Source organism: Mixophyes fleayi, chromosome 7 (assembly GCF_038048845.1).
Source record: "Mixophyes fleayi isolate aMixFle1 chromosome 7, aMixFle1.hap1, whole genome shotgun sequence".
In the NCBI taxonomy this organism is placed as follows: Eukaryota; Metazoa; Chordata; class Amphibia; order Anura; family Limnodynastidae; genus Mixophyes; species Mixophyes fleayi.
In genome coordinates, this window is record NC_134408.1 from 24,022,155 (window position 1) to 24,048,943 (window position 26,789).

Consider the following 26,789-nt stretch of genomic DNA (forward strand, 5'->3'; position numbering starts at 1 on the left):
TGACCCTGTAGGGAACTTGGGCCTTTGGTCCTTTCCCAAAGGGGAAGGGTGTCATTTATTTCCATTCCCTGGAGCCATAAAGCTCGTCAGGGGGATAAGGCTTTCCAGGACATCTTCGACAAAGTTGGGGGGTGCCTTGACATTCCTGACTCCTGGAGCAATATGGCACCTTAGGGGCAAGGGACTTCAGGCCCACTTCTGCCGTGAGGCTCGGTCCCCTATCTCCCAGAATCCTCAGCTCTTCCAGAAGGGCAGTCCTCTCCCCAAACAGACCTTGCGCCAAGGAACGAGTTTGCAGGCACTTCATGTCCAAACAGAACGGAGCACAGAAGGGACAAACTAACGTAGGCCTTGTACGATGAGGGAGTGCCGACACAGATGTGGCTGATTCATGTTCTGGATGTCTCTTAAGTACACTCGGTGTCAGCCGTATAATTTACACCAGCTCCAGGGCAGGTGTAAATGCCGACTGATAACACAGCATAGTTTTGTTTTTTTTAAAGCTACACCTGTGCGTGCCACTAGCTAGCACAGAACAGGCGTACGCACATAAAATAGACAATATAAATGCAATGTATGTACAATACGCATTAAAAAAATCTTGATTTATGCGTTTAATGTAAAAAAATAAATAAATAATAATTATATTTTTATTAATTACTATACTGTTTAAAGTTGTTCATATGTTTAATTATAACTTTTTTTTTTTGGCATGTTCTGATGCTCTTGCGTAAACTGTCGTCTGTTCTGTCTACCATTGGCAAGTACTGTGCAGGAAGTGCGTACTTACTCACAGATTCAAATGGAAAAGTATCTTGAGATACGTTTGGACTTGAATACGATCGGAAACACGCCCAAGTTCCGTGCCCTTTTTTTTGGTCAATAAACCGATAAGGAATATGACCTGACAGTTCCATCTCCAGCCATAAGAGGCCGCCACTTGCTCTTAAACTTATTCCTTTACTCAATAAACTTCATGCAGCCAATTGCTTTCTTTATACTCTTACAAAAACTCACTTGTTGTGACCAAGGAGCAATGTAAGCATTAAATAATCGTTTGTTTAGGAGAACAAGCTGCTCCATATATAGTGTTGCTGGCTATCTGCCCCCTGCAGGCATATCATCTTTCAGATGGTTGACTGCGACAAATAAGACAGAAGCCTGCAGGGTAAGATGCCCTGGACTGCCAAAAGTAATTATAGGCACTAGTCAAGCAGCTTCTTGCCCCCCCCTCTCCCAAGCCGTGCACACAGCCTAGGACTGTGGTTCTACGTGGACCCCCCATAGCTGCGGTAAAAGTGGATGCCGCACTCGCAGTCTACGACTGTGTGGGATAATAAGAAGCTATTGGTGTCTGCAATCACTTTCCCCCAATGTAGAACGTGGCTCAGATGGATGTGGCCAAAGCCATGTCTGCCTCCTAAGGCCTGGGAACTTTATACGTGCCCCTGAAGAAGCCTTACGTTTCAATAACATATTTAGAAAATATTTATTATAATTTGGCAAATGCTTAGGCAAAATCTTGTTGAGCATGAAAAGGAACCAAAATGTCTAATCAGCTAATATGTGTGTTTTTGTTTTATTATCATAACCCCATAAATACCATTTGAGGAGCTTCCGGTTTTCTGGCTATCTCTCTCTTCAAATTGCAGTTCTGATGTGGCAGTAAACTTGGTGGTAGTCATTAAAGCGATACTCCAACGACGGATACCCCGGACTGTGTTCTTTACAAAGCCTAGTACATTCCACAGGCAGCGCCTCCTTAAATTACCAGATTAATAGCAGTAAACCTAGGGTGGACCTTCAAAGTGACGTCATCGCTGCCTGCCGGGATCTTCATTCGTCGGCAGTGTTTCAGGTCTGTGTTTCAAGCGGTCAATATTAGCAGTCTGTCGGGGAATACACCTTCAGGGTATTCATGTCGGGGTTCCGTTCATCGTTAAAAGGTACCCAACCCCAGTAAACTATAATTCACATAGCCCACTGAAAACATTCATCTTATAGCACCATTGAACACAGTCTGTCTCTCCCCTGTGGCACCATTACTAAGATAGCTATAGTCTGATTGTATCAACTAGTGTTTGGTTCATGTGCAGAGCGAACATCTGCAGAAAATGTTACACAAAATGAAGTGGGAGAAGGCAAGCCAGACCTTCCCAAGGCTACGTAGCTGTACCTCTTACCTAGAGCAGCCAAACAACACAGTGGCTTAGTGGTTAGCACTTCTGCCTCACAGCACTGGGATCATGAGTTCGATTCCCGACCATGGCCTTATCTGTGTGGCGTTTGTATCTTCTCCCTGTGTTTGCGTGGGTTTCCTCCGGGTGCTCCGGTTTCCGCCCACACTCCAAAAACATACTAGTAGGTTAATTGGCTGCTATCAAATTGGCCTTAGTCTCTCTCAGTCTGTATGGTAGGGATTTAGATTGTAAGCTCCAATGGGACAGGGACTGATGTGAGTGAGTTCTCTGTACAGCGCTGCGGAATTAGTGGTGCTATATAAATAGATGATGATGATGATGATGATGATTACTCCATAGGATACCAGGCAGGTGGTCGGATTGATGATTAATTAAACTGCACAGCTCACTCACTCTCAAGTCAAACAAATCCACCAAAAAATAAAATGCTACCTTCATTTTTGAGGTTCAGCCATTTCTGCATGAACCTTACAATACACTCCCCCCCAACTGTGTTTAGTTGAAAATACTTTTAATAGAAAAAAGTTATATTAAATTCCTCCCAAGGAAGTATAGATAGCCACCATACAGGAGATTAAAAACGCCAACTATTAAAAACATCTAAAATTCTGTCAATGTGTGGAATATCTTACATATAGATGTGTGAATGTTACATACCCTTTTTGCATTTAGGTTTCCCCCAACATATCCCACAACAATAAATAAGCAGAACCAGTCAATATAAATTATGAAACTATATATTTACGAATTAACACAATTAAAAAGGAATACAAAAAGAGATTTCACAAAACATGTCCATTAATTAAAATATATTAATCTTCATCCATTGAAAGGTAGATCATTTAAGACATTTAAAATATACAATTACAGACCACTGCATTGGCAAATCATCAGTGTAATTATTCAAATCAGACAAGATGGCTATTTCTCAGAATAAACAAAAATAGATTTGATCATAAACTAATCTCAGTCACTAATTTGAGAACGTGATCCGACTTCATTAGTAAGAATAAGGTTCTAGGAGATCAGAGTAAAAATGCCTCTCAGTCCAGTGTTAAATCAGGTCCCAAACAGGGTATAAATTACACCATCGGTCAGAATATGAGGATAGATACTAATAACCCCTTTAAATGGATGCATCAATATTAATTTGTATAATTGCCCTTTTCATGTTGTGTAGTCTGACAGTTCGTTAATCAAGCAGCTGGGAACCCAAGTGTTAATATGTAGTTGTTCTGGAATTCCAATATATTACATATCCGACAATCAAATGTATTTGGGCGCAAGATCCACAGGTTACATAGATCAGTAGTGTTTAGTCCAATGTCAGTGTCTCTTTGTTCTGGGTCCCTAAATAGGGTGGTTCACAATGGAATATATTCCATATTGAGGGACCCCAAAAGCAGATTCTAGGACCCCAGTTGTGTTTGCAAGCACACCTCTGCTCTAGCTCACAGTCTGCAATAACTCTGTTATAAAGCCAGTTGGGTGGTTACCAGAACATGGTCCTGAATACATGCCTGGTGCTGGAAGACATGTAGATAACTCCAGGATGTAAGGAAGAGGTGTAGTGCTGGATCATATAATAGGCTCATGGGTGGATAGCCTTGGGCCCAGACTTGTACATCCACCCCCAGTGGTGCAAGGACCACTCATGGTCCAAAACTGTTTCAAAGTGTGTCCGTCACAGCACAGTGGCTTGGTGTTTAGCACTTCTGCCTCACAGGACTGTGGTCATGAGTTTGATTCCTGACCATGGCTTTATCTCTGTGGGATTTGTATGTTCTCCCCGTGTTTGCATGGGTTTCCTCCTGGTGCTCCGGTTTCCTCCCACACTCCAATAAACAAACATACTAGTAGATTAATTGGCTGCTTTCTAATTGACACGTGTGTCTGTGTTCGTTACAAAATACAACCTATCAGCTCACTAGGAATCAGTGACATTACGGAGGCCTGGGGGACTTTGTATGTAAGAATCTTGGGTTTTGTCCACAGAATGGTTTAACCCTCTGCTGTGTGAAGGTAATGGATAATTTAACCCACTGCTGGGATAGACTCAAAAAAAGCCAGGAACATATTTTCCAGAAAGGGTATGGTGTAGAGTCATAAAGCCCTCTACACATAGACCTGTGGTCAGGCGATGAATATCTTTGCGGGTTATAATTTAGTAATATTTGACCTATCCGTGGTTCCGGACCCTGCCCCCTAGTGGTAAATTCTAGTATTCATCCCACTTCCTACTTTAGGTACATGGACATCTAAATTCAGGCTCTTATGGTAGCATAAAGGTTGTTTTTCAGTCATTCTTTTTAGTTTACTATACATGTGAAAATATAGATTTAGTTACCCCTACTGTCATGTTCAGTATGCTTAGCTGCCAAGTTCTCATATTCAAATTGGTAAAGCTTACTGAAAATATTGTAACATATAAATAATTCCCATCACTTTTAGAAGTATTTTCCCCACAATGCCCGATAAACAGGTTATGCAAAACTCTTGTTTATAAAAATGTGTGATTAGTTATCTGTATCCAAGACATATCGCTGTTCTATACAGTATTAAATCAACACTTTTGCCAATAAATCTGAAAATAATGTAAATATGAACACATTGCAGCAAGAGGAATGGTTATCAAGACTAATCTCTGTGTTGGAAAGGAATTCCCATTACACTGTATGAACGGCCCACCCTCCGCCAGTCAGGGATCGTCAATGGCAGTGTGTGTCAAATAGCTAAGTGGGGTAACGAACTCAGTCTTGTTTCTCTTCCTTCTGCTTCCAGGGGTAAATCACTTCCCCAACAAACAGTTTCTTACACAGGGAGCCCCAGGAGTCTTTGGGATAGCATCTGCTAGATGGCAGCCTGTAGGTTCCAAGCACTTGTCCGTACGGCAATGGGTTGATCTGCAGGAAACAGAACAATAGCTAAAACCACAATTTTACACTTTGAGAATTTATACCTTTTCTCACGATCCCTTATTGTGTGATGTATTCCATTGGGCCTACCATAAGATGTACCCAGATACACTATACTGTGCTACCAAATTACTGTACAGTACTTTTTATTGTGCATTACAGCAAAGGTTCATTACGGCATGGTAATACAGTATAAAGGACTGGATATGTGTGCACTCAGTTAGGACACCGTTGTTTTTTCTTAAGATAACATTTTATTTTATTGCAGATGTAGTTTATTTGCATAGAAAGTCCATGACGTTAAGCAAAATGTTTAACAAAATACTTAAACGGGGGTCAATTGTATACTGTCTTGTGTGTTTTTAGACTTTTACAAACCTTTCCAGTCCCCATGAAAAACATTAAATGTAGATATAATACTTATCTAATGCGTGCTCCCTTTCTGTAATGCATACAAGTAAGTTACAGACTCGTGTATATATACACATCGTAATGTCTGCTACACAGCTTGCAGTGAGACACTAGGTCACAGACTCCCACATTCCACTTTCTCTCAGAACATATCATTATCATCATCTTTATTTATACAGCGCCACTAATTCCACAGCGCTGTACAGAGAACTCACTCACATCATTCCCTGCCCCATTGGAGCTTACAGTCTAAATTCCCTAAAATACACACAGACTAGGGTCAATTTGTTAGCAGCCAAATAACCTATCAGTATGTTTTTGGTGTGTGGGAGGAAACCAGAGCACCCGGAGGAAACCCACACAAACATTGGGAGAGCATACAAACTCCACACAGATAAGGCCATGGTCGGGAATCTAACTCATGACCCCAGTGCTGTGAGGCAGAAGTGCTAACCACTTAGCCACCATGCTGACCAAACAGCGCTGGGGTCATGAGTTCAATTCCCGACCATGGCCTAATCTGTGTGGAGTTTGTATGTTCTCCCCGTGTTTGCGTGGGTTTCCTCCCACACTCCAAAAACATTCACTTTATCACCTGTTCCCTCTACACCGCTGCCAATCAGCGACAATAAGACATTTTACTCATTAAAACGGTCTCACACCATTCACAAATACGGAGGCATTACAAAATAAGTTTATTTTATTGAAATATTCACCCAGTAAACCTCTGAATGTTCATTGTTCCCCCATGTTATTCCAAAGGAGCTAAAATATTTACACGTTTTACACTTACAGTCCAGTAACAATTATCACAACGTGTCATAGTGTTTTATTGTACAAATAATACATGGACATACTCAATCAGGTGATGTATTAAGAAATACTTTACCTGCATCAGCAATCTCAGAGGTGATCCACTTTTCTGCTCCAATATCTGGAATTTTACACCCGCTGAAACAGAGGTAACAAAACTGTTAATGACTGCTAACCCCAAACAATATTTATCATTATATAAAATCGTACTCTGTCCAGCATCGGCGCTTGTAGACTACATTGTATGTAGGTGGTCGGATATTTATTTCAGCTGGGTAAATACCGGCACGACTCACCTGCCAATCGGTACGAGCGACAGAGACGCAGTAACAGCGCATAGAAAGGGAGCGAGCTGAGCAGATCTATGGTCATCTGGATCACGCCTTGTGCCACGACCACCAGCAAGCGGAGCTGTCAGAGAGAAGAACCAGGATGTACAATATGACTGGGTTCTATAGGAGATGCCAGGGTTCTATTATTAAATATCCCTTTCTTATGGTAACGCGTGGGGTCTTTCAAATGTTACAGAAGCAGGAATTGAATAATGGGGTACTGTGCGTCTGTAAATGTCCTATACACATTGTACTCGCAGCCTCCTGTTTGGGAGCGTGGAACAGAATCTACAGCAGGATAATCTATAAAGAGGAAAGGAATCGGTCCTTAACTCGTCTTCAGTATCGTCCTTTTCTGTGCTCTATATTAGGGTGAATCATCCAGTGAATGAACGTTTTGAATTTTAATACATTCAAATTTCATTGAATATGCCGTCTATGTAAGTTGATCTGTTGCCAGGCACTAGGGGTTTCCTAGTGCCTGGAAACCCCCCTCCAAGCCTGTGGCACTGTATAATTGAGGAGACTGGACCCTGCTCCCGCGTCACACAGCTCTGCTTGAAAAGGGAGAGCTGCGTGCACCTAACAGTAGCACTGTCTAATATTATAGCAACGCCCCCACGCATGCTGGTCACGCCCACTGGTGGCGTGGTGTGGAAACCCCCCTCTACAAATCCTGCGTTTGCCCCTGTACATGTAGTATCTTCTAATATACCATCCCCTTGAACAAGAAAATTCCCTGAACTCTTCATTCACTGGACGATCCCCCCTATATATCTTTACACTGCCAGCCCTGCCACCTCTACGTATACAGAGTACAAGAGGGCATTGTTTACCTTACTATACAAGAAAATGACACATTTATAGGATGTTTTTTTACGTAGTTTTTTTGTGACTGAATCAGCAAATTAACCTGTGACAAAAAGAGAGAACCGCTATTTTTTTTTACATACTAAATAAAGGCTTTTTAATAGAATATGGTGTAAAATCCTATTGTTGTTCCATGAAAGACAAGCTAAGTCAATTTCAGTGTCCTCTACTTTTATAGCCTACCCCACATCAGTGTGTCAGACTGCTGGATATTATAGGGGATAGGTTTCATATGATTGCATGGCTGGTAATGATGACTTATGACTGAACTCCAGTCCTGTGTACGGTCACATATCCAATCCACATCATGACGATGTAATGCTCAACATTGATAAGAGTGTATAAATCTATTCACAAGTTTTTTGGATTAGATCATTTACATCTACTCTATAGGAGCATTATACCATGCTAAGGGAACCAAAACATCTAGACTATGTTATACCAGAAGTAAAGAGTTATTGGTACACATCCTATTATGAAAACGTGAATGTTAATATCCACCTTGGCTGCAGAAACTCTCTCCATATGCCACTATGCGTGTGTACATGTATGTCACCTAGCAATATGCAAATTAGTTATTGGGTATGGTACACCTAGCCCAGAGATGGCTAACCTGTGACACTCCATGGGGTAAATGTATGAAAGTCTGGTTTTTTCATCTCGCGGGTAAATCGGCGACTTTGCAGCTAAAATTTAAAGCGGCGATGGCTTGTAAAGGCAAGTTCGCCTTTACAAGCCATCGCCGCTTTAAATTTTAGCTGCAAAGTCGCCGATTTCCCCGGAGAGATGAAAAAAAACGAACTTTCATACATTTACCCCAGGTGTTGTGAAACTACAAGCCCCAGCATGCTTTGCCAGTAGATAACTAGCTGATAGCTGCCAGAGCATGCTGGGACTTGTAGTTTCACAACACCTGGAGTGTCACAGGTTAGCCATCACTGACCTAGCCCAAAGACACTGACTAACGTATACAGACTAACAATAACAGCCATCAAATCTAACAGTATTATTCTAATCCAGTATAATTAAATAATGCGGTCATGCTATGCCCAGAAAATGAACGTTTCACCGGTTAATCTGAAATGTAAGCACCCCAGTGCACAGTGGAGGCAGACATTTTTGTTGGAGGAACTAACATTCTAGAGAAGCCCATATCACTGAAGGTTTTGTCAATTCTGTAAAATTACCAGACTGCCGCTCTCAGTGGACATATAGGTTACAAACGGCCGCCTCTGCTGTGTTTAGGCAACTGCTATACTTTGAGGATGGAATATCACAACCCAGGGAAAACAATTTCACGCTCCCCTTCCTGACTGGGCACCTGGTTCTGTACAGTAAATATTTGCACTTGGGCTCGGTGTAATAACCGTTGCTGCCAGAACCCCACACACACATTTATTTATATGCAATCAGGCTTTACAAATCTAATATTTACAAATCATCTCTTCCAATCCAACGGCGCTTCCTTTGTTCAGCTCTAGATATGAAGGACGGTATGCAGTGTACACTGGCAGATAATAGCAAAAATATGTACATTAAAGAAAAAAAAAAAAGAAAAAGAAAAGAATAATCCCACGTGATCTATATATTTAAACTTCTTCAAATAATAAACAGTGCATAGTAACATTCTGGGGATACTGAACACGACGTACCAGGGTGAAGACCAGATAATACAGCGCGGTGGTTGGCAGGAGGAAGAGCAGGATTGTGAACAGCAGGGTCCCAAGAAACAGCTGCCAAACAAAAATAAAGTCATCATGACTAACAACACAAAACACTCAATAAAACATACATTTTACAAATCATTCCAAATACACGTTTCACTCAGCCTATATTTGCCTGCTTAGGTATCAGTTACATTTGGCTGTCTAGCAATCACCAAGCTGCATTCCTCATCATCCTCCAATGCTTTCTATGAATAGCGGCAACTACAACTCAGCGATACTCACATGCCTAGAGCAGGCCTGGACAACCTCCAGGGGTTGTGAAACTACAAACCCCAGCATGCTTTGCCAGTAGACAACCAGCTGACAGCTGGCAGTGCATGCTGGGACTTGTAAGTTTCACAACACCTGGAGAGCCACAGGTTGGCCAGGACCGGCCTAGTCTGCAAAACACTGCTCAATATCCCCCCTGCTGGGAGACCAGTGGAAGTGCGCACGCAGAGCATAGCCGGTGTACCTGATCCAAGTCATAAGAGCAGGAGTCCACTCGTTGACGCAGTACGTTCCACTTCTTACCACGAAACAGACGCCAGAGGGACGAGAGCCCGTGCATCTTTAGGCAGTATAATCTGTGATAGGAAACAGTGCAGACAATCACAAGAAACACAGACTAAACAAAATCACGCAGGACCATGCCTCACTAAGACTGGGTGCACACCACTGCATGTCCAGCAGATTATCGGGCCGTGTGTGTATGTGTATGTTAGGTAATTTAGATTGTAAGCTCCAATGGGGCAGGGACTGATGTGAATGAGTTCTCTGTACAGCGCTGCGGAATTAGTGGCACTATATAAATATTGATGATGAATCAGACAATTAACGACTGATTGGGCTGATATCACAGTAGTGTGTACCCTGGAACGATGAACGATTATCGTTCTAGGGCACATACAATCTTTGATTGAGATGTTCAAATTGATTTGAAAATCCCGTTAAACGATGGACCAATGTTGTTTCAATTCTGCATTGTCACCAGCTTGCAACTCTGCACTCTAAGCACCAGCTCATGACTGGTATAAGATTGCTGTGGATTGGATATATAGCGATCAGCAGTGGGACCATCATCTGGTTACGATAAGGAAAATATTCATAACCTTTAGACTGTATTGTTATCACTGAATGTTTAACTGGACTCCTTGATTGTAAAGCACTGTGAATTACGCTGGTGCTGTGTAAATAAAGAATAACGCTAATTATGCCAACATAGATACTGCCACAAAAGACTCAATGATTATGTCCACGGATTATATAACAATGACAAAAACACTGCTTTTGTATCCCTGGATATACTATTTGTCTGGCAAGTAATGGAGTACATTGCTCTTTTGTACTCTAAAGTTACAGTCACATCTATATATATATATAGTGTCTGATAAGAGCCAGGTGAATCATCTTGGTTTACAGTTTACCTAAAGATTGAACTTAAGATGAGGAATTAAAGGGACCTGATCACCAGTTGTTATCAGCTGCCACATTCATTGCTTCTGGTTTGTATTTAGTGTATGTATATTGCTGACATGTAAACCACTGGTATGACGGACTGCTGTCAGGCTTAGTATGCTCTATGATGTCCTCTTACCTGGCCCCGTATACATAGAAGCAGTATATGTGAAAGGTGAGCAGGGCGATGATATCAGACAGGATGGCCAGAGCCACAGACAGCCCCAGACAGGCAGACAGGCCGATGTACCACAGGATAACTTCAATGAAGGGAGACATCAGGCGGATGTAACCTGCAGGCAGTAATGTGAGGTCAGGTACGTGAGCCCAGACACTGTTATCAAGCATACGGTTACATGCTGGCTTAGTGGCTGTCTGACAAATGTAACATAAGAGTGGACATACTGTGCAGATGTACAGCCTGGCTCTCAGTACAGAAAAACACTGATGAAATGTTTTACGAGTACAACGCACGCGGACACTACTGGCAGCACTCCACCTTCCGTCCACTCTTCCATCTTCTTATCCTGATCCTATGCCCCTCTTTGGATTGTGTGGATAAGCCCACCGCACCGGCCTTCCAGCTGGTAAGCCTAAATACACTGGTAATCCACTTTCTCACAATGATGTGCCAAGGTGGTGTAATAGAATTGTCCCTTCTTCCCTTTCCCCGTACCTATGTCTGGGCCCCCAAAGTAACTTAAAATTTTAGTGCCTGGGGCAAGAAGGAAAACTGGTGCCGCCCCCGCATCAATTTTAACCTAATGAACCTAAAATATTTATAAACTGCGCCCCCCTTCAGCGCTGCGTCCTTGGCGGTCCCCCCTCTAGCACAGCCCTGAAGTATGATACACCCTGTGACCTCCTCACCTGCTCCCCTGAGAAAGTCCACAAAGTGGATCTGTCCTTTATTTACCATGAATGACAGTACACACAGAGACTGTGCTGGACTCATATATATGTGTAGTGTAGTGTAGTGTAGTGTAGTGTAGTGTAGTGTAGTGTAGTGTAGTGTAGTGTAGTGTAGTGTAGTGTAGTGTAGTGTAGTGTAGTGTAGTGTAGTGTAGTGTAGTGTAGTGTAGTGTAGTGTAGTGTAGTGTAGTGTAGTGTAGTGTAGTGTAGTGTAGTGTAGTGTAGTGTAGTGTAGTGTAGTGTAGTGTAGTGTAGTGTAGTGTAGCCACAAAGTGAAGTCAGCAGATTACAGAGTGTCGCTTTGAGTAATATGTTCGGTACTGGAGACGATTTCTGGTTATGTTTACGGTCATGAATATGGTACAACAGGTTATGAAATGCTGACAGTAGAGCTGCTAAAGCTGAATAAGTACCATTTAGAAAATAAAGAGAATTGGTTACACAAGAAGGATATTTTCACAATAAATTAAATCCTTAAAAACAGCGAGCTATGCCATATTAGAAAATATCATATTAAATGGTAAAGTAGCATGAAAGGAATATAAAACACACCTGGGGGTATATTTACTAAACTGCCAGATGTTGCCTATAGTAACCAATCAGATTCTAATTATCATTTATTTAGTGCATTCTACAAAATGACAGCTAGATTCTGATTGGTTGCTATAGGCAACATCTCCACTTTTTCAAACCCAGTTTAGTAAATATACCCCCAGGATAAAAATACATGTCTGTCATGTGAATAAACCAGTAATGGAAAATGGGCAGACTAGAGTCAAATGGGGAACGGATTTAGAGGTGAGGTTAGCAGAACATACAGGTTGATCGGAGCAGTAAAATAAACTAGGAAGTGTATAATCTCCAGCAAACTAATGGGGCAGCAATCAGCTCTCTATAACTCTCTGCACTGGTAGATCTTTGGCAATCTGGGACGTGTTGGACAAGTTGGTCATCTCAGATGCCCACATCAGTGACTTTCACACCTGTCCTAAAATCTCACTAACGACAGACAAAGTTTTAATGGAAGTTTTAAGAACAAACTTACTGATCCACAGGTGGATGTGGTACATAAAGAATCTCCCCAAAACCTCATCCAAAGCCCGGTTCATTTTCAGCCCGGCCGGGGCTCCCATCAGCCACTGCAGCAATCCCTGAAGTTCCAAAGCCACGTGCTGTGGAAGGGTCACGAGAGGAAGATAAGGACACAGAAAAGAAGAGGAAATACAATAGGTATAAAGCAACACAGCATTTGCATCAGTGCTCGTGTGATATCAATATGCAGCGATTACTATTCCATTCGGGTCCTCCATACACGCATTTCACCTTCTTAAATGCCAATGCTGTGACTTTATACACTGGATATATATGTACTCTAGATAAGGTGGAGGGAATTCTAAGCAGCTCGATAGGCACTGTTGATGCTTCATCATCATCAGCTATTTATATAGCGCCACTGATCCCGTAGCGCTGTACAGAGAACTCGCTCACATCAGTCCCTGCCCCATTGGAGCTTACAGTCTAAATTCCCTAACATACAGTGTTTTATCTGCCTTGTTGTGGGCAGATATGACTATAATAAGACATACTGGATAAAGAATAAAGAATGACTCACATCGGCCACAGGAATGAGCGCATCAGCCAGCTGACCTATGTGGTTCCCGCGGTACAGCCAGGACATCAGTAGAACGCCTAGTGTCATGTCTAGGAGCAGCGACAACACAGTGTTGGCCTTCCTACAACACACCACGTGGACACAATGACATAAGGAACAGAGAGAAGTGTGAATGTCAGTCTTTCAGATGCAGCAGATAGAGAAGACATCAGAACACATTCACAGACATCAGCTCATTAACTAGGTCTCTGGAACGTGACAAATTGGCCACATGAGAAATATGTACAAGAAATGGAAGAAAAAAAAAAAAAAAAAGGTGAAAATGAAACGTATTTCAGGGATATCATGGTACATATATGATGTACAATAGTAAGGACAGTGGTGGACACCTCATGAACGTCGTGTGGTCTCCGGCCCTCTCAGAGCTGCTGATTAAGCGTAGGTTCTCCAGGCGTTTCCCCAACTGTTCACAGGTGGACAGCTTCTTCCACAGGAAGGAGAGAGGCCTCCCCCTCAGGACCCTGCGAAGGAGGAGCGGGAAATCCATGATCAATAAAATAAGGAATACACAGAAAGTAACATTTCAGTCTCTGCCTACTATTGCTAGATAAATACAAAAGTCCACTACCAGTCACGTCGCCTCTTACCTTTACCGCGTGTGCACACAGGGAGTAGACATGTCTCCTCTCACCATGTACACACACACACACACACACACACACACAGGGAGTAGACACGTCTCCCCTTACCGCGTACACACACACAGGGAGTAGACACGTCTCCTCTCACCATGTACACACACACACACACAGGGAGTAGACACGTCTCCCCTTACCGCGTACACACACACACAAGGAGTAGACACGTCTCCCCTTACCGCGTACACACACACACACACAAGGAGTAGACACGTCTCCCCTTACCGCGTACACACACACACAGGGAGTAGACACGTCTCCCCTTACCGCGTACACACACACACAGGGAGTAGACACGTCTCCCCTTACCGCGTACACACACACACACACACACAGGGAGTAGACACGTCTCCCCTTACCGCGTACACACACACACACACACAAGGAGTAGACACATCTCCCCTTACCGCGTACACACACACACACACAAGGAGTAGACACGTCTCCTCTCACCATGTACACACACACACAAGGAGTAGACACGTCTCCCCTTACCGCGTACACACACACACAAGGAGTAGACACATCTCCTCTCACCATGTACACACACACACAAGGAGTAGACACGTCTCCTCTCACCATGTACACACACACACACAAGGAGTAGACACGTCTCCCCTTACCGCGTACACACACAAGGAGTAGACACATCTCCTCTCACCATGTACACACACACACACACACACAAGGAGTAGACACGTCTCCTCTCACCATGTACACACACACACAGGGAGTAGACATGTCTCCTCTCACCATGTACACACACACACAGGGAGTAGACATGTCTCCTCTCACCATGTACACACACACACACACACACACAAGGAGTAGACACGTCTCCTCTTACCGCGTACACACACACACAGGGAGTAGACACGTCTCCTCTCACCATGTACACACACACACAGGGAGTAGACATGTCTCCTCTCACCATGTACACACACACACAGGGAGTAGACACGTCTCCTCTCACCATGTACACACACACACAGGGAGTAGACATGTCTCCTCTTACCGCGTACACACACACACAGGGAGTAGACACGTCTCCTCTCACCATGTACACACACACACAGGGAGTAGACACGTCTCCTCTCACCATGTACACACACACACAAGGAGTAGACACGTCTCCTCTTACCGCGTACACACACACAGGGAGTAGACACGTCTCCTCTTACCGCGTACACACACACACACACAAGGAGTAGACATGTCTCCCCTTACCGCGTACACACACACACAAGGAGTAGACACGTCTCCCCTTACCGCGTACACACACACACAGGGAGTAGACACGTCTCCCCTTACCGCGTACACACACACACAGGGAGTAGACACGTCTCCCCTTACCGCGTACACACACACACAGGGAGTAGACATGTCTCCCCTTACCGCGTACACACACACACAGGGAGTAGACACGTCTCCCCTTACCGCGTACACACACACAAGGAGTAGACATGTCTCCTCTCACCATGTACACACACAGGGAGTAGACACGTCTCCCCTTACCGCGTACACACACACACACACACACACAAGGAGTAGACACATCTCCTCTTACCGCGTACGTACGTACACACACACACACACAAGGAGTAGACACATCTCCTCTTACCGCGTACACACACACACACACAAGGAGTAAACACGTCTCCTCTTACCGCGTATACACACACACACACACACGCGAACACTTTTTGCCCAGGTGCTGGTAGTTTTGTCTACCGTTGAATAGACACAATAAGATTTTAAAAACGTTGAACTTCATGAACCGGTGTCTGTTTTTCAACCTTACAAAACTACGTATGATAAACATGGACCACTGTGGTTCAGTCACAGCTACTAAGTGCTTAAAAAACATCTGCTCTACTACTAGGTAACAAAATATATATATATTTTAAAACTCATTGCTCATTTAAACAAAGCATTGAAATTGGAGCCTGTCCTACAATAAGCTCTGCAATAGGTTTACGTTCCATAGATCTGGCCGGGGAATCGCACGATATACATTCCTATTTCCTTCAGCGATTATGTCACAGCCCTCACCTGAGGTTACAAATGCTGGTGATGAGCGAGACGAAGAAGGAGAGGGCAGCACACACTGGCACAGATGCCTGCTTGGTCAGCTCTACTATAATACTGGCCTCCACCCCTTCAGACTGCCAGTGAGTTAGCCTCAACAGCCCATCATCATATTTGTCCATGGCAAAGAGGGACCGATTCTTGGCCACTGTATCAAACACAGCCGCCATCTCCGAACGTTCGGACGTCGACTGAAGCTCCGACAGCATTACTTTCCGCTGATCGTAGTAAACCAAGACCACGTCCTCCGAATCCTCGTCCTCCGTCCTTTCAATCCTACAATCCCAGAACTTGCTGGCTGCCTCCCTGGACATGCGCAGCCAGGGCTGGTGGCTGAAGATCCCGCTGAGCTCTCCCAGAAAATTCTCCATCTTCTCGTCTGTCTCGGCCTTCCTGTGGCTCCAGGTTCCCAGTACGGAGAGGCTCAGCCCCGTCGCCTGCTCCAGGCGGCTCAGATATTTCTTCACATAGGCCGGGATGAAAGGAAAGTGTAGCGTGGCCAGAACCACGACGGACCTGTGTTCGCCCATCCAGCGGCCGATAAGGAGACCATTCTCTGCCGCTGAACAGCTGGTGGGAAAGAAGATCTTTATCGCCATGGTGACTGCAAGTAAAGACAAGAGGATGTACAGAAATTTGCCATAACATTCCATTCATAAGACGGATCGATCAAACAATGAATGCGCACATGTATTTTTCTTTTTTAAAATGAACAAGAAGCGGTCATTTAATGGGGGTCATTTTATTGACAAAGTACAAATATATATTTATCCAAAAGCGGCAAACCAGATTTTTGCTTTCATTGTCTAAGTGATATTGGGAAATTGTCCTGATAAAGCGGATATATAGCATGAAAAACCCTTTGAAAACGAGTGTCGAGTTTTAGGAGTTAGTGGATTCCTGGGACATTGAAAAACACAGTCTACGGATAACCAAGCCATGTAATGGACATAGAATACACAAGTGATAAGATAATACATCTATACATTCCTGTAAACAACATCTTTATTGTCATCATTTTAGTGTTCATTAGGAAAACTTGTGTATTCTAAAGCTGGGTACACACTACACAGTTTTCATCCAATAATCGGCTTAATCAGCCGACATACGACCGCTCGTTCAAAAGTCGGGTCAGTGTGTGTAGTGACACGATGGTCGAAAGTCTGCCCAAATGGACGATTGTTGCCTCATTTGGTTGGTCGTACCGTTTAATATTTTCGTTCCAATCTCGTTTCCGCTGTGTAGTGTGTATAAACTTCCGACCGATCCACAATAGTGAGTACGAAATTACAGTCATTGCTCACGACAACATGGCTGTAAAAAGTCACTAAAGGGACGTCCGCTCTTCCCTTTATCGTCCTAAACAAGGCTAGTGTGTATGCAGCCCATGGACCGAGCGATCGGAACATCGATCGCATGTAAAATCGCTCGACATAAAAAGTTGGTTGACATTTCTGTAGTGTGTACCCAGCTTAAGGATTACTACACCCCCTACTGTAAATGATTATGGCTATAAGAAGTCACCTCAGATCTCTATGACCTGTATAAAAACACACTACCTATATCTTTGTGGGTTTATATAGTCAGAGAACTCCTCCGTGAGATCTAATATCCATATTATTGACAGTAGGAAAAGCATTGTCTCCCATTAAAGCACAGTCCGCTCATGGTTTCACAGACAGCCAAGCTGTATGATATTAAACCGATATAACACAAAGAGGGGGCTGATAATAAATAGTGCAATCTAATGATGCACAGACCAATCTTATAAAATGCAGAACAGTAACTTAATTCCACACAGGACAGTCTAATGACACTTCACGGTAATGAGATAAAATATAGTGTAATATAATATAATTCACAGTAATCTAATAACAGTGAAGTAACCCACAGAATGCTGAACAACCGTGCTATACAGTCCTGCACTTATATTGTGACAAATTAAATTAGTGAACAGATTACACAGCAAAACAAATTAAATCTAAATAATACCATACTATGTACGATATATTAAAAAGTTAGAGTAACGTAGTTGGTTTAATCGCCATACGCAGCACCAGTATGTAAAAGACTATACTCACAGACCCCGGAGAGAATGTAACGGCAGAACAGACTTACATTACTGATAAGAAAGGGTCGCCTCCTCCCAAATCTACAGGAGTATCCGCCCAGTACCCAGAGATTAGTGCTGATGGTGGACATATGGTACAAGTAGAGGCCATACAATAAAGGTATATGTGAGAGGAATACGGTTGGAGCTTTAATGTGTCCTGTTTTGTCTAGAACAGAAATAGATTCAGACACTGGAATATCTTAAAACCCTTCTATCTGCTACCGGGTTCATTGCATTTGACATCCATTATGGAGTATGCAATGCCTGAGCAAAAGGCGGGTCACAAACATGTTTGGATGATAAGCTCTTGGGAACAGAGTCCTCATTACTATTGTGGCTCTATGCCATGAGATTTATAGAATGCCCTGTATGTACAGATTACTCTGCACAGTTTTCCTGGGAAATGTTGCCATTAATAATAAATCATTTTTTTTAATTTTTTTTTAAAAAGAACAAAAGAGAATTCTAAATATGATTCTGGGGTTACACTACTCCAGACTGCTGCTGGTAACAATCTTTCATTATTGTCTCCCAAGACCTACTCCTTTGGGAACTGTATTTAATGTTCTAGCCAGGTGTCTGGAGCACCATGATTTCAATGCACTACATTGCCAGCAGGTGGAGCTACCTACTGTTTTATTGTTGGCAAGGTTAAAGTGTACCCATTGCATGACAGTCTTAGTGAAGGCTACATTCTTATAATTACGGTTTCCTACACTGCGTTTAGGTTTATCTCTGAAATGTTCTAATTTAGACGGGACAGTCCCAAATCTGGGGCACTGCCCTGTCTCCCCCAACAGCTAGTACAGTGTAAGAAGGGTTAGGGACTCTTAAGAGGTGATAGGCCCGTCTCCATGTAAACATCCTCACTGTGAGGTTGCCACATTCCCGTGTGGTTCCAAAACATTGTAATATTGGGAGCTACGGTTTAGATGACCTTTGTGGAATAGCAAAAACATTTAAAATGCACCGGAGTGTTGTTTTCTCTTTGTTATATTGCACATTTTGCTATTTTTATTCATGTTAATGAAGCCAAGGGACAACGTGGTACCATAAAGCCCGTCACACAAGCTCATGCAACACCAAACACATACAACCAACAATAGTGACTAAATGGTTTTAAATTGTAGTTGAAGGGGTAGGTGGATGCAGGCTGTGTAAAAGCTGTTGGGCTGTTATGAAACATACATACATGTTGCAAACCTTTTCGCTAGTTTGTCATTATAACAGCACAGGAAAGAACGGAGACCATCACATTTCAAGTCACATGTATTTATTGCAGAACACTTATTTTAGGTCATATACAAATAATATATGTACACACACACACACACACACATACTATATAATATCTATAAGCACAATTTAGAAAAAGATACTAGTCGATTCAAACAGGTGATTGGCTCTTCCATATGTTCAGATATTCTGGATTAATTTGAAGGTAACTGGCCAATTAGGACATTGCTGTCGGAGACGACGCTTCTCCAGATCTCCGAGGGCTGGTCACGCTATAGTATGGTCTTGCTCGGTACTTGTAAACCTTGACACAATTTTCACCAGAGTCTGCCACATACAGAAGCCCAAAAGGTGAACATGTTATTCCTTCCGGTTTACAAAGACCCTTGGAGACGATGCAAATGGAAGACCCAGTGGGTGGGAAGAGGGTGACGTTTCTTTTCTGGACATCTGCCACTAGAATATTCCCTTCGGGATCGGCGCATATCCCTGCCGGATTACCAAACGTGTGCCGATATTTTTCAGAGAGGGAACCAGACGGCTTTAAGTTACTTGTAAATAACTTGACATCTCCACACTCTTCGCTCACTGCGAAGCCCCCCTCTGGTGTAGCACAGATCTGTTGTGGTCCTCGAAGTCCTGACACCTTTTTACCTCCATGAACGCGATAGGCTCGGTCTACGTAAAAAGCTTGCACTGACCCAGCGGCGTATTCTGCAACTAGGAAGCGACCCGAGCCGTCCACGGCTATACCTCTTGGAGATTTGAAATTACCACCCACCTTAATCCAAGGAGGCTGTGAGTTTGGACTGTAAATACGGACTACGCCCTCAGCAATATCAGTGACGGCTATAGTGCCGAAACGAGTCATGGTAACGCCGTCTGGAAGGAAGAGACCATCATCACAACAATAAAAAGCCTGGCTAGGTCTTCCATGACTATTCAGTAAGTGGACATAAGGACCATTATCTCCACATACATAGAGAGAACCATCTGAACACCACTGAAGGGAACTCGACCCTCCAGTCCCAGGCACCGTCATTTTTTGAGCGAGCTCATCCTTGCGGAACAAGAGTAGATTACCCACATCTTCTAGGTCTCTGCAAACCTGTGTCGTCTTTTGGGAGAGTTGTTGTACATGAGAGAGTTTAAGGAGGCCCAGTCCTGGCTGGGAAGAAAGAAGAGGGACAGCTTTTTGTAGAGTGTTCTGGGAGGCGACCTGCAGGCTCCTCACTGTGCGGACAAGGTCTTCCTTCTGACGAGAGAACTCCAGGGAGCTGTCCATCGTGCTGAAAAAGACCCAGAATTAGACAGCAGATCTTCTCTTGCATCAGCTAATATTTAAAGAGAGAGGTCAATCAAGGGCATTACATTTTCACCCTGCTCTACTTTTTCACCACTAATCAAGATCAGCTATATTTGGCATAGACGGATATCGGAACTGCTCTTATTCTGTACCTACAATCTTGTTGATGCTCATCAGGGTATCGAGAACTATCTCTTGAACCTCCTGAGGGCTTTGTTGGCTCTACCTCTGGATTGGTGGTGGAAACAGTTATGGGTGTTCTTCCCTTGTGACCTCAGTTGTATTCGGTTCCTGGTTCTGCTACTCTGATGACTTAAAGAGTAGGGAACTTGTTCAGCTAGGATTAGTATTAAACCAGCGTTGACCTCTCTTTCTTCTGCATGCTGTGAGATTTAGTAGGGGCTCCCTGAATAGTAGTTGTACAAAAGTGGACAACTCCTTAAAGATTAAGCTTAACTGGCACAGACCCAAAAGATACCGATACCAAAGCCCAAAGTCTGTTGAAAGGACTGTTCTGATGGCCAACATGGATCACGACAGCTTTAAGAAAAACAAACTGTTCACAGGATTCTACCAATCTACGTCAAGAAACGTGAGCTTTTCAGAATGAGCAATACGTTTTAAAGTTCATAAGCTGACTTTACTGTCTAACTGATAATTAAAGACATAAGTAAAACTTGAACAAGTATTCTAGGAGAAAAAGAAAAAGAAAAAAAAAAAAGTTAAAAATGAATAAAAGGGTGGGCATACATGGCAGTAAACTAAACCTGTACCAAGCATACTAAAAGGTGCATTTAAGCAAAATTAAGTGTGCCCGCATATTCTATAGTTAGTAAATGAGCTTTAGACACTCCCCCTAGCAATCAAAAGTTATAACCCCCCACTGACAGACTGTGCAGCAGGGATAACGAATAAGTGCCTTTACTGCCATTTGTGTTAGATTGGTTATGAATTAAAAAATTACCCCTTCTCCATTCCCCTCTATGTATGTACTACTATAGTGTCCATATGCATTTTAAATAGGGAGATACATATAGAACTTTAATTCAGTACTCACAATTGATGCTTATTTTAAAGTCTCAGTTTGGGTTATATCTTCTGCGAGTAGTAACCACTCTTTGGAAAGTAAATACTCCCTTCATACTTCCCTGGTTATAATGTTGTTAGAGACCAAGATTAAACCACACATATTAAACACGTCATTGAATAAACAGGATTTAGAATTAGCTTCTCAGTTAATTGGTGTTTGTTCTTTCCCAATCCAATACAGACATACTGATAGAGATTGCTGATGAATGGAGCACTTCCTATTAACTCTTCAGTGAGGAATCCTGGCTCTAAATGCACTATTTAAGCCATAAGGATAAAATATAGTAGCTGCAACTTTACTATTAAACAACCATTGAAACTGAAATGCAAGTTTATATACTGTAACAGAATCCCTGATGGCATTCTGAAAAACTTCGGGAGCTTATTAATACTATATATTTTAGATAAGCTTTCCTAGTAAGGTAATGTGGTATTTTTCCTATTCCTGTTCTGGTGCACACATAATAATATTATTGTATTGAATAATTACAATGCCATCAGATCTGTGAACAATTAGATCACATGTGGAGAGTCAAATTGACTGGAATGCAAATGGAAATGGTTTATTGGATGGGGAATTATGTCTCTGTGGTGTGCCAGAGAAAATATATGGCAGGTATAAGAATTTTGAGTTATTTCTTAACAGATTAAGATTCACATCCACGTGTGAATTTCCTCCCCAAGTTAGCAGATACACTGCCACTCCGAGTGACCTCCCAGGGAAACAATGTTTAAAAAGCCACTGGATGTTATGGAAAAGTGTCGGTTTTGAGGAATCAATGCAATTGAGATCTGTCCATTTCACATCAGCCTCTCCCTAGCATACAGACTATACTATCTACGTAAGTGCTTTCTTTTCTGTACTTTTATCCTTTTATTTTCTGTTATTGCATTTATTTTGTAAGCAATTTATTATAGATTTGTATTATATCCAAAAGCCATGTACCTATTTATATTAAATTTAAAATTGAATAACTTTGACCTTGTTACTCCAAAGTATCCATAAAGAATTTTAAAGAAGTATTGCTTGGCGGTGTTAACCCTTTGAACACTAGAGTATGAAGTGTAAACCTGTTTGGCTAACAAAGAGCAAAGAGTGTGCTAGTATGTACATTTGTGTAACAGAGTTTTAGGGTCCTATTGCCCTCATACAATAGGTGATGGCAGTAAATAGGTATGTATGGATGTGATAAACTTGCTTTAGGGTGTGTTACAACTAGATTTAGATGAGAAAGGTGCCGGAGTACCAGCAGGGTGCTGTCTGGGCATGATGATGCCCGGATGCCCATGCCTCAATATATTGTGGCATGGGGCTGTAATATGGTGGAATGAGACTATGTGTGGTGGCATTGGTCTGTACATTGTGGGCATTGGAATGCTATGTCAGTGGTGTAATTGTGTATGGTGGGTGGGCTGTACATAATGGACATGGCTCTATATACCATGCCAGGCAACGGAGTCTGATGTGTACAGTATTTACTTTTATGCAATCCTAGGTAAGTCTCTCCTTTTTCAGTTTAGAGCAGTTAACCCCTATTGTCCTGCTTTGGCCACCATGGTAAATTTGTCTTAAGGAGCACAAAGTAAAAAAAAGTTTATAGGACTGTGACCAGTATCTGTTCCTTAAGGGAACACTCTATGGCCAATTCAATCTATTGCTATAAGAAGAACTTTTCACTTGCACAAAAATGCAGTACATTTTCATCATCATCGCCACTTTATATAGCTCCACTAATTCCGCAGCGCTGTACAGAGAACTCATTCACATTAGTCCCTGCCCCATTGGAGCTTACAGTCTAAATTTCCTAACATACATACACAGACAGACAGAGACAGAGAGACACGGGTCAATTTAATAGCAGCCAATTAACCTACTAGTATGTTTGTGGCGTGTGGGAGGAAACAGGAGCACCCGTAGGAAACCCACGCAAACACGGGGAGAACATACAAACTCCACACAGGTAAGGCCATGGTCGGGAATTGAACTCATGGCCCCAGTGCTGTGAGGCAGAAGTGCTAACCACTTCTCCAAAGTCCCACTCACCGTGCCCGACATTTCATCCAATTCAATAGAATTGCCTACTTGTCAGACCTCAGATGAAAAGAGCAGGAAAGATGAAGGCGAAGCTCAAAGGTTGTGTGTCCAGCACCGATACACCAGCTACTCTAGAACTATATGTTCCAGCATGTAATAGCAGCCATTGACTGGAAGGCTGATGTTTGCTGAATCACAAGCACCAGCATGCCCTTCCAGTCAATGGCTGCCAGTGCATGCTGGGAAGTGTAGTTTACAAAAGCAAAAAAGAACAAAAAAAAACCAAAAAAAAAACTGCACAATAAAGTTTCATTGTTTAAAACAATCCCCAAATCACTGTTCATCACTTTGACAACGTAAAATTTATATCAGCATATGCAACTGCTTGTTACAAACGACTGCCACTGAATGACTGTGTCCTGAATTGATCATTACCCACTAGCCAATTATAAGCCGCCAGAGTAGGAAAATGCTTGTGATTGGCTGAACGGCTAATTGGACTCCAAGTCACTCCAGGGCACATATATTCAGTGACGGACGCTCGCAGCACGCAGTTGCATGATAATGTGCAGCTGGTCAGGGATAGGGGCAATATCAAGAATCTAACCCATCCTGGTGCTGGCACAGTGGCTGTAGTAATTCACTTATTCACCAGCCAATCAGCAAACAGCCAGACAAAGCAGCAAATCAGAATAGCCACAGTAACTTGTAGACAAATAAAAGCTTAGCATATGACAGTGAACCAATCGCAGAGCAGTGGTTAACAAACAAAGCAAAATGCAGTCAGATAGAGAGCCAATCACTGAGCACTATATCATACAACACCTGGAGTGTCACAGGTTAGCCAACACTGGTCTAGGTCATGTAATTCCACAACATGTGAAGATTCACATTTCCTGGTTCAGTACTTTATATTGAACTGCGTGATATTCTATGTACAGGCTGTCGGTCCTAGGATATGGTGTGAGCAGCCTAGATGTGAAGGAGGAGGGTGCAGTGTTCTTTAGCCAGTATATAGTGTATATGGAGGGAATCCACTTACCCTTAGTCTGTGGCTCCTGGCGTGTTGTCTGGTGTAACCTTCTCCTTGACGTCCAATGTGTGAGGGGAGGTGCTGCACGATGTCCTGTCCATTGGATGAACAGGGAGCTGCTGGCGACCTCTCTGACATCTGGTTCGGCGGGCTCCTCCCCGCTCCTCTAACCCCGCAGCGTTGTAGCGCCATTAGATATCGACACTTAAAAGTACAGCACCCCTAAACACTGTGCTGGAATGCTGTCCCTGGTGGGTCCTGCCCACATCTATGGATTATATCTTTCACACACTAGTTACTAATACTTTGTCATGTTTTACACGTGGACTGTCAGCCGGTTTATATGCCAACTGAATCCAACAAGCTCAATAAAATACCTGTGTTACATGGAAAAGACCTGTTTCTCTCAGATCCCCTAATCCCACCCACTAAGTCACTTGTATATTCTCTCCCCCATACCTGTACATCACTACACAAGTGTCAGAATGTGGTATGACTCCGATTACTATGGAATGATATCTGTTTTACATGACACCTGAATGCAAAATGTCAATAAAATTAAATAAAAATTTAAAAACATCCGAAAAACATGATTTATTTAAATAAGTCATTTGCTATCACCATCCTGAGGTAGGAATAGCTGTAGAATTCTTCTTTACCGATGCGGTAACCGGCGTCTTTTCCATGAAGCACAAGGATTTTGCATTCATGTGACATATAACCTAGCTGTCTTTCTCTAGTAGGTCATCATTCCACATTATATCACTTGTGTAGTGGGGTACTGTATGGGGGAGTGCATATGCAGAGGATTTAATGTGTGGTATTAGGAATCAGAGAGAACCAGTGATGCTCTTCCCCCGTGAAATATAAGAATGTGTATTGTCATTTCTATATTCATATGCATATAACATAGCTGTCATTCCACATATAAAACATAAAGTATGTTAGCAATAAGTGTGTGTAAGATGTAATCCACAGGTGTAAAACTGTTTTATTTTTTAAATTACATAAAATATTAATTTGCAATCATTGTAGTGAATTGGCATTCCTTTTAACAGACTGGAGCCGTCATTGCTTTTAGTGCCCCCATTTTCTTTGGTTCAGTATTATATGACGCACTGTGTGATATATGTATGCGCTGTCAGTGCTAGTGCATGAGTAGAACCTGAATCAGTGAGGGGAACGAGGGGGTGCGCCAGTCCGTGGTGAACGAGGGGGAGCACCAGTAAGGCATAGGGCATCAGGCTATGGTGAATGAAGGTGCATCAGCGGTGCATGGTAAATGAGGGCGCATCAGCGGTGCATGGTGAATGAGGGCGCATCAGCGGTGCATGGTGAATAAGGGTGCATGGAGAATGAGGGTGCATCAGTGGTGCATGGTGAATGAGGGGGCATCAGTAGTTTATGGCGAATGAGGGTGCATCAGTGGTGCAGGGCGAATGAGGGTGCATCAGTGGTGCAGGGCGAATGAGGGTGCATCAGTGGTGCAGGGCGAATGAGGGTGCATCAGTAGTCTATGATGGATGAGGGTGCATCAGTAGTCTATGGTGGATGAGGGTGCATCAGTGGTGGATGAGGGTGCATCAGTGGTGGATGAGGGGGCATCAGTGGTGGATGAGGGGGCATCAGTAGTCTATGGTGGTGCATGGGGCATCAGTAGTCTATGGTGGTGCATGGGGCATCAGTAGTCTATGGTGGTGCATGGGGCATCAGTAGTCTATGGTGGTGCATGGGGCATCAGTAGTCTATGGTGGTGCATGGGGCATCAGTAGTCTATGGTGGTGCATGGGGCATCAGTAGTCTATGTTGGATGACGGTGCATTAGGCTATAGTACACATACAAAGGAGCCCACTTACCCTCAGTGTGACCTTCCCCTTGATGCCCAGTGTGTGAGGAGGAAGTGCTGCCATCAGTCCTGTGCAGGTTATGGACAGAGCTGCAGGTTACCCCTCTGACATCC

At 43.0% G+C, this 26,789-nt stretch overlaps 2 protein-coding genes across 4 annotated transcripts; both read right to left on the reverse strand.

Annotated features, from left to right (window-relative positions):
- Positions 1 to 2,922: 2,922 nt before the first annotated feature.
- Positions 2,923 to 26,769, reverse strand: PIGQ (phosphatidylinositol glycan anchor biosynthesis class Q). 2 transcript variants are annotated; one of them, XM_075179379.1, is made up of 11 exons: positions 26,686 to 26,769; positions 15,981 to 16,620; positions 13,620 to 13,751; positions 13,231 to 13,351; positions 12,664 to 12,790; positions 10,846 to 10,999; positions 9,724 to 9,835; positions 9,195 to 9,275; positions 6,637 to 6,751; positions 6,417 to 6,478; positions 2,923 to 5,104 (listed from the first exon to the last, which is right to left on the reverse strand). In XM_075179379.1, the coding sequence occupies exons 2-11, from the start codon at positions 16,613 to 16,615 to the stop codon at positions 4,952 to 4,954; spliced, it is 1,692 nt and encodes a 563-aa protein (XP_075035480.1). In that variant the 5' UTR covers positions 16,616 to 16,620; positions 26,686 to 26,769; the 3' UTR covers positions 2,923 to 4,951. The 2 variants fall into 2 exon arrangements, with proteins under 2 accessions (XP_075035480.1, XP_075035481.1); XM_075179380.1 differs by lacking the exon at positions 26,686 to 26,769 and adding an exon at positions 24,838 to 24,924.
- Positions 16,639 to 24,927, reverse strand: NHLRC4 (NHL repeat containing 4). 2 transcript variants are annotated; one of them, XM_075179382.1, is made up of 2 exons: positions 24,838 to 24,927; positions 16,639 to 20,654 (listed from the first exon to the last, which is right to left on the reverse strand). In XM_075179382.1, the coding sequence occupies exon 2, from the start codon at positions 20,648 to 20,650 to the stop codon at positions 19,583 to 19,585; it is 1,068 nt and encodes a 355-aa protein (XP_075035483.1). In that variant the 5' UTR covers positions 20,651 to 20,654; positions 24,838 to 24,927; the 3' UTR covers positions 16,639 to 19,582. The 2 variants fall into 2 exon arrangements, with proteins under 2 accessions (XP_075035483.1, XP_075035482.1); XM_075179381.1 differs by lacking the exon at positions 24,838 to 24,927 and adding an exon at positions 21,729 to 23,927.
- Positions 26,770 to 26,789: the final 20 nt, after the last annotated feature.

Coding starts and splice junctions, on each gene's coding strand:
- PIGQ (XM_075179379.1), bottom strand. CDS start 16,615: ATGGCGATAAAGATCTTCTTTCCCACCAGCTGTTCAGCGGCAGAGAAT. Junction 13,352..13,619: donor GACCACACGACGTTCATGAG/GTGTCCACCACT, acceptor GGTGTGTTGTAG/GAAGGCCAACACTGTGTTGT. Junction 9,836..10,845: donor TTCTATGTATACGGGGCCAG/GTAAGAGGACAT, acceptor TTCCTATCACAG/ATTATACTGCCTAAAGATGC.
- NHLRC4 (XM_075179382.1), bottom strand. CDS start 20,650: ATGGACAGCTCCCTGGAGTTCTCTCGTCAGAAGGAAGACCTTGTCCGC.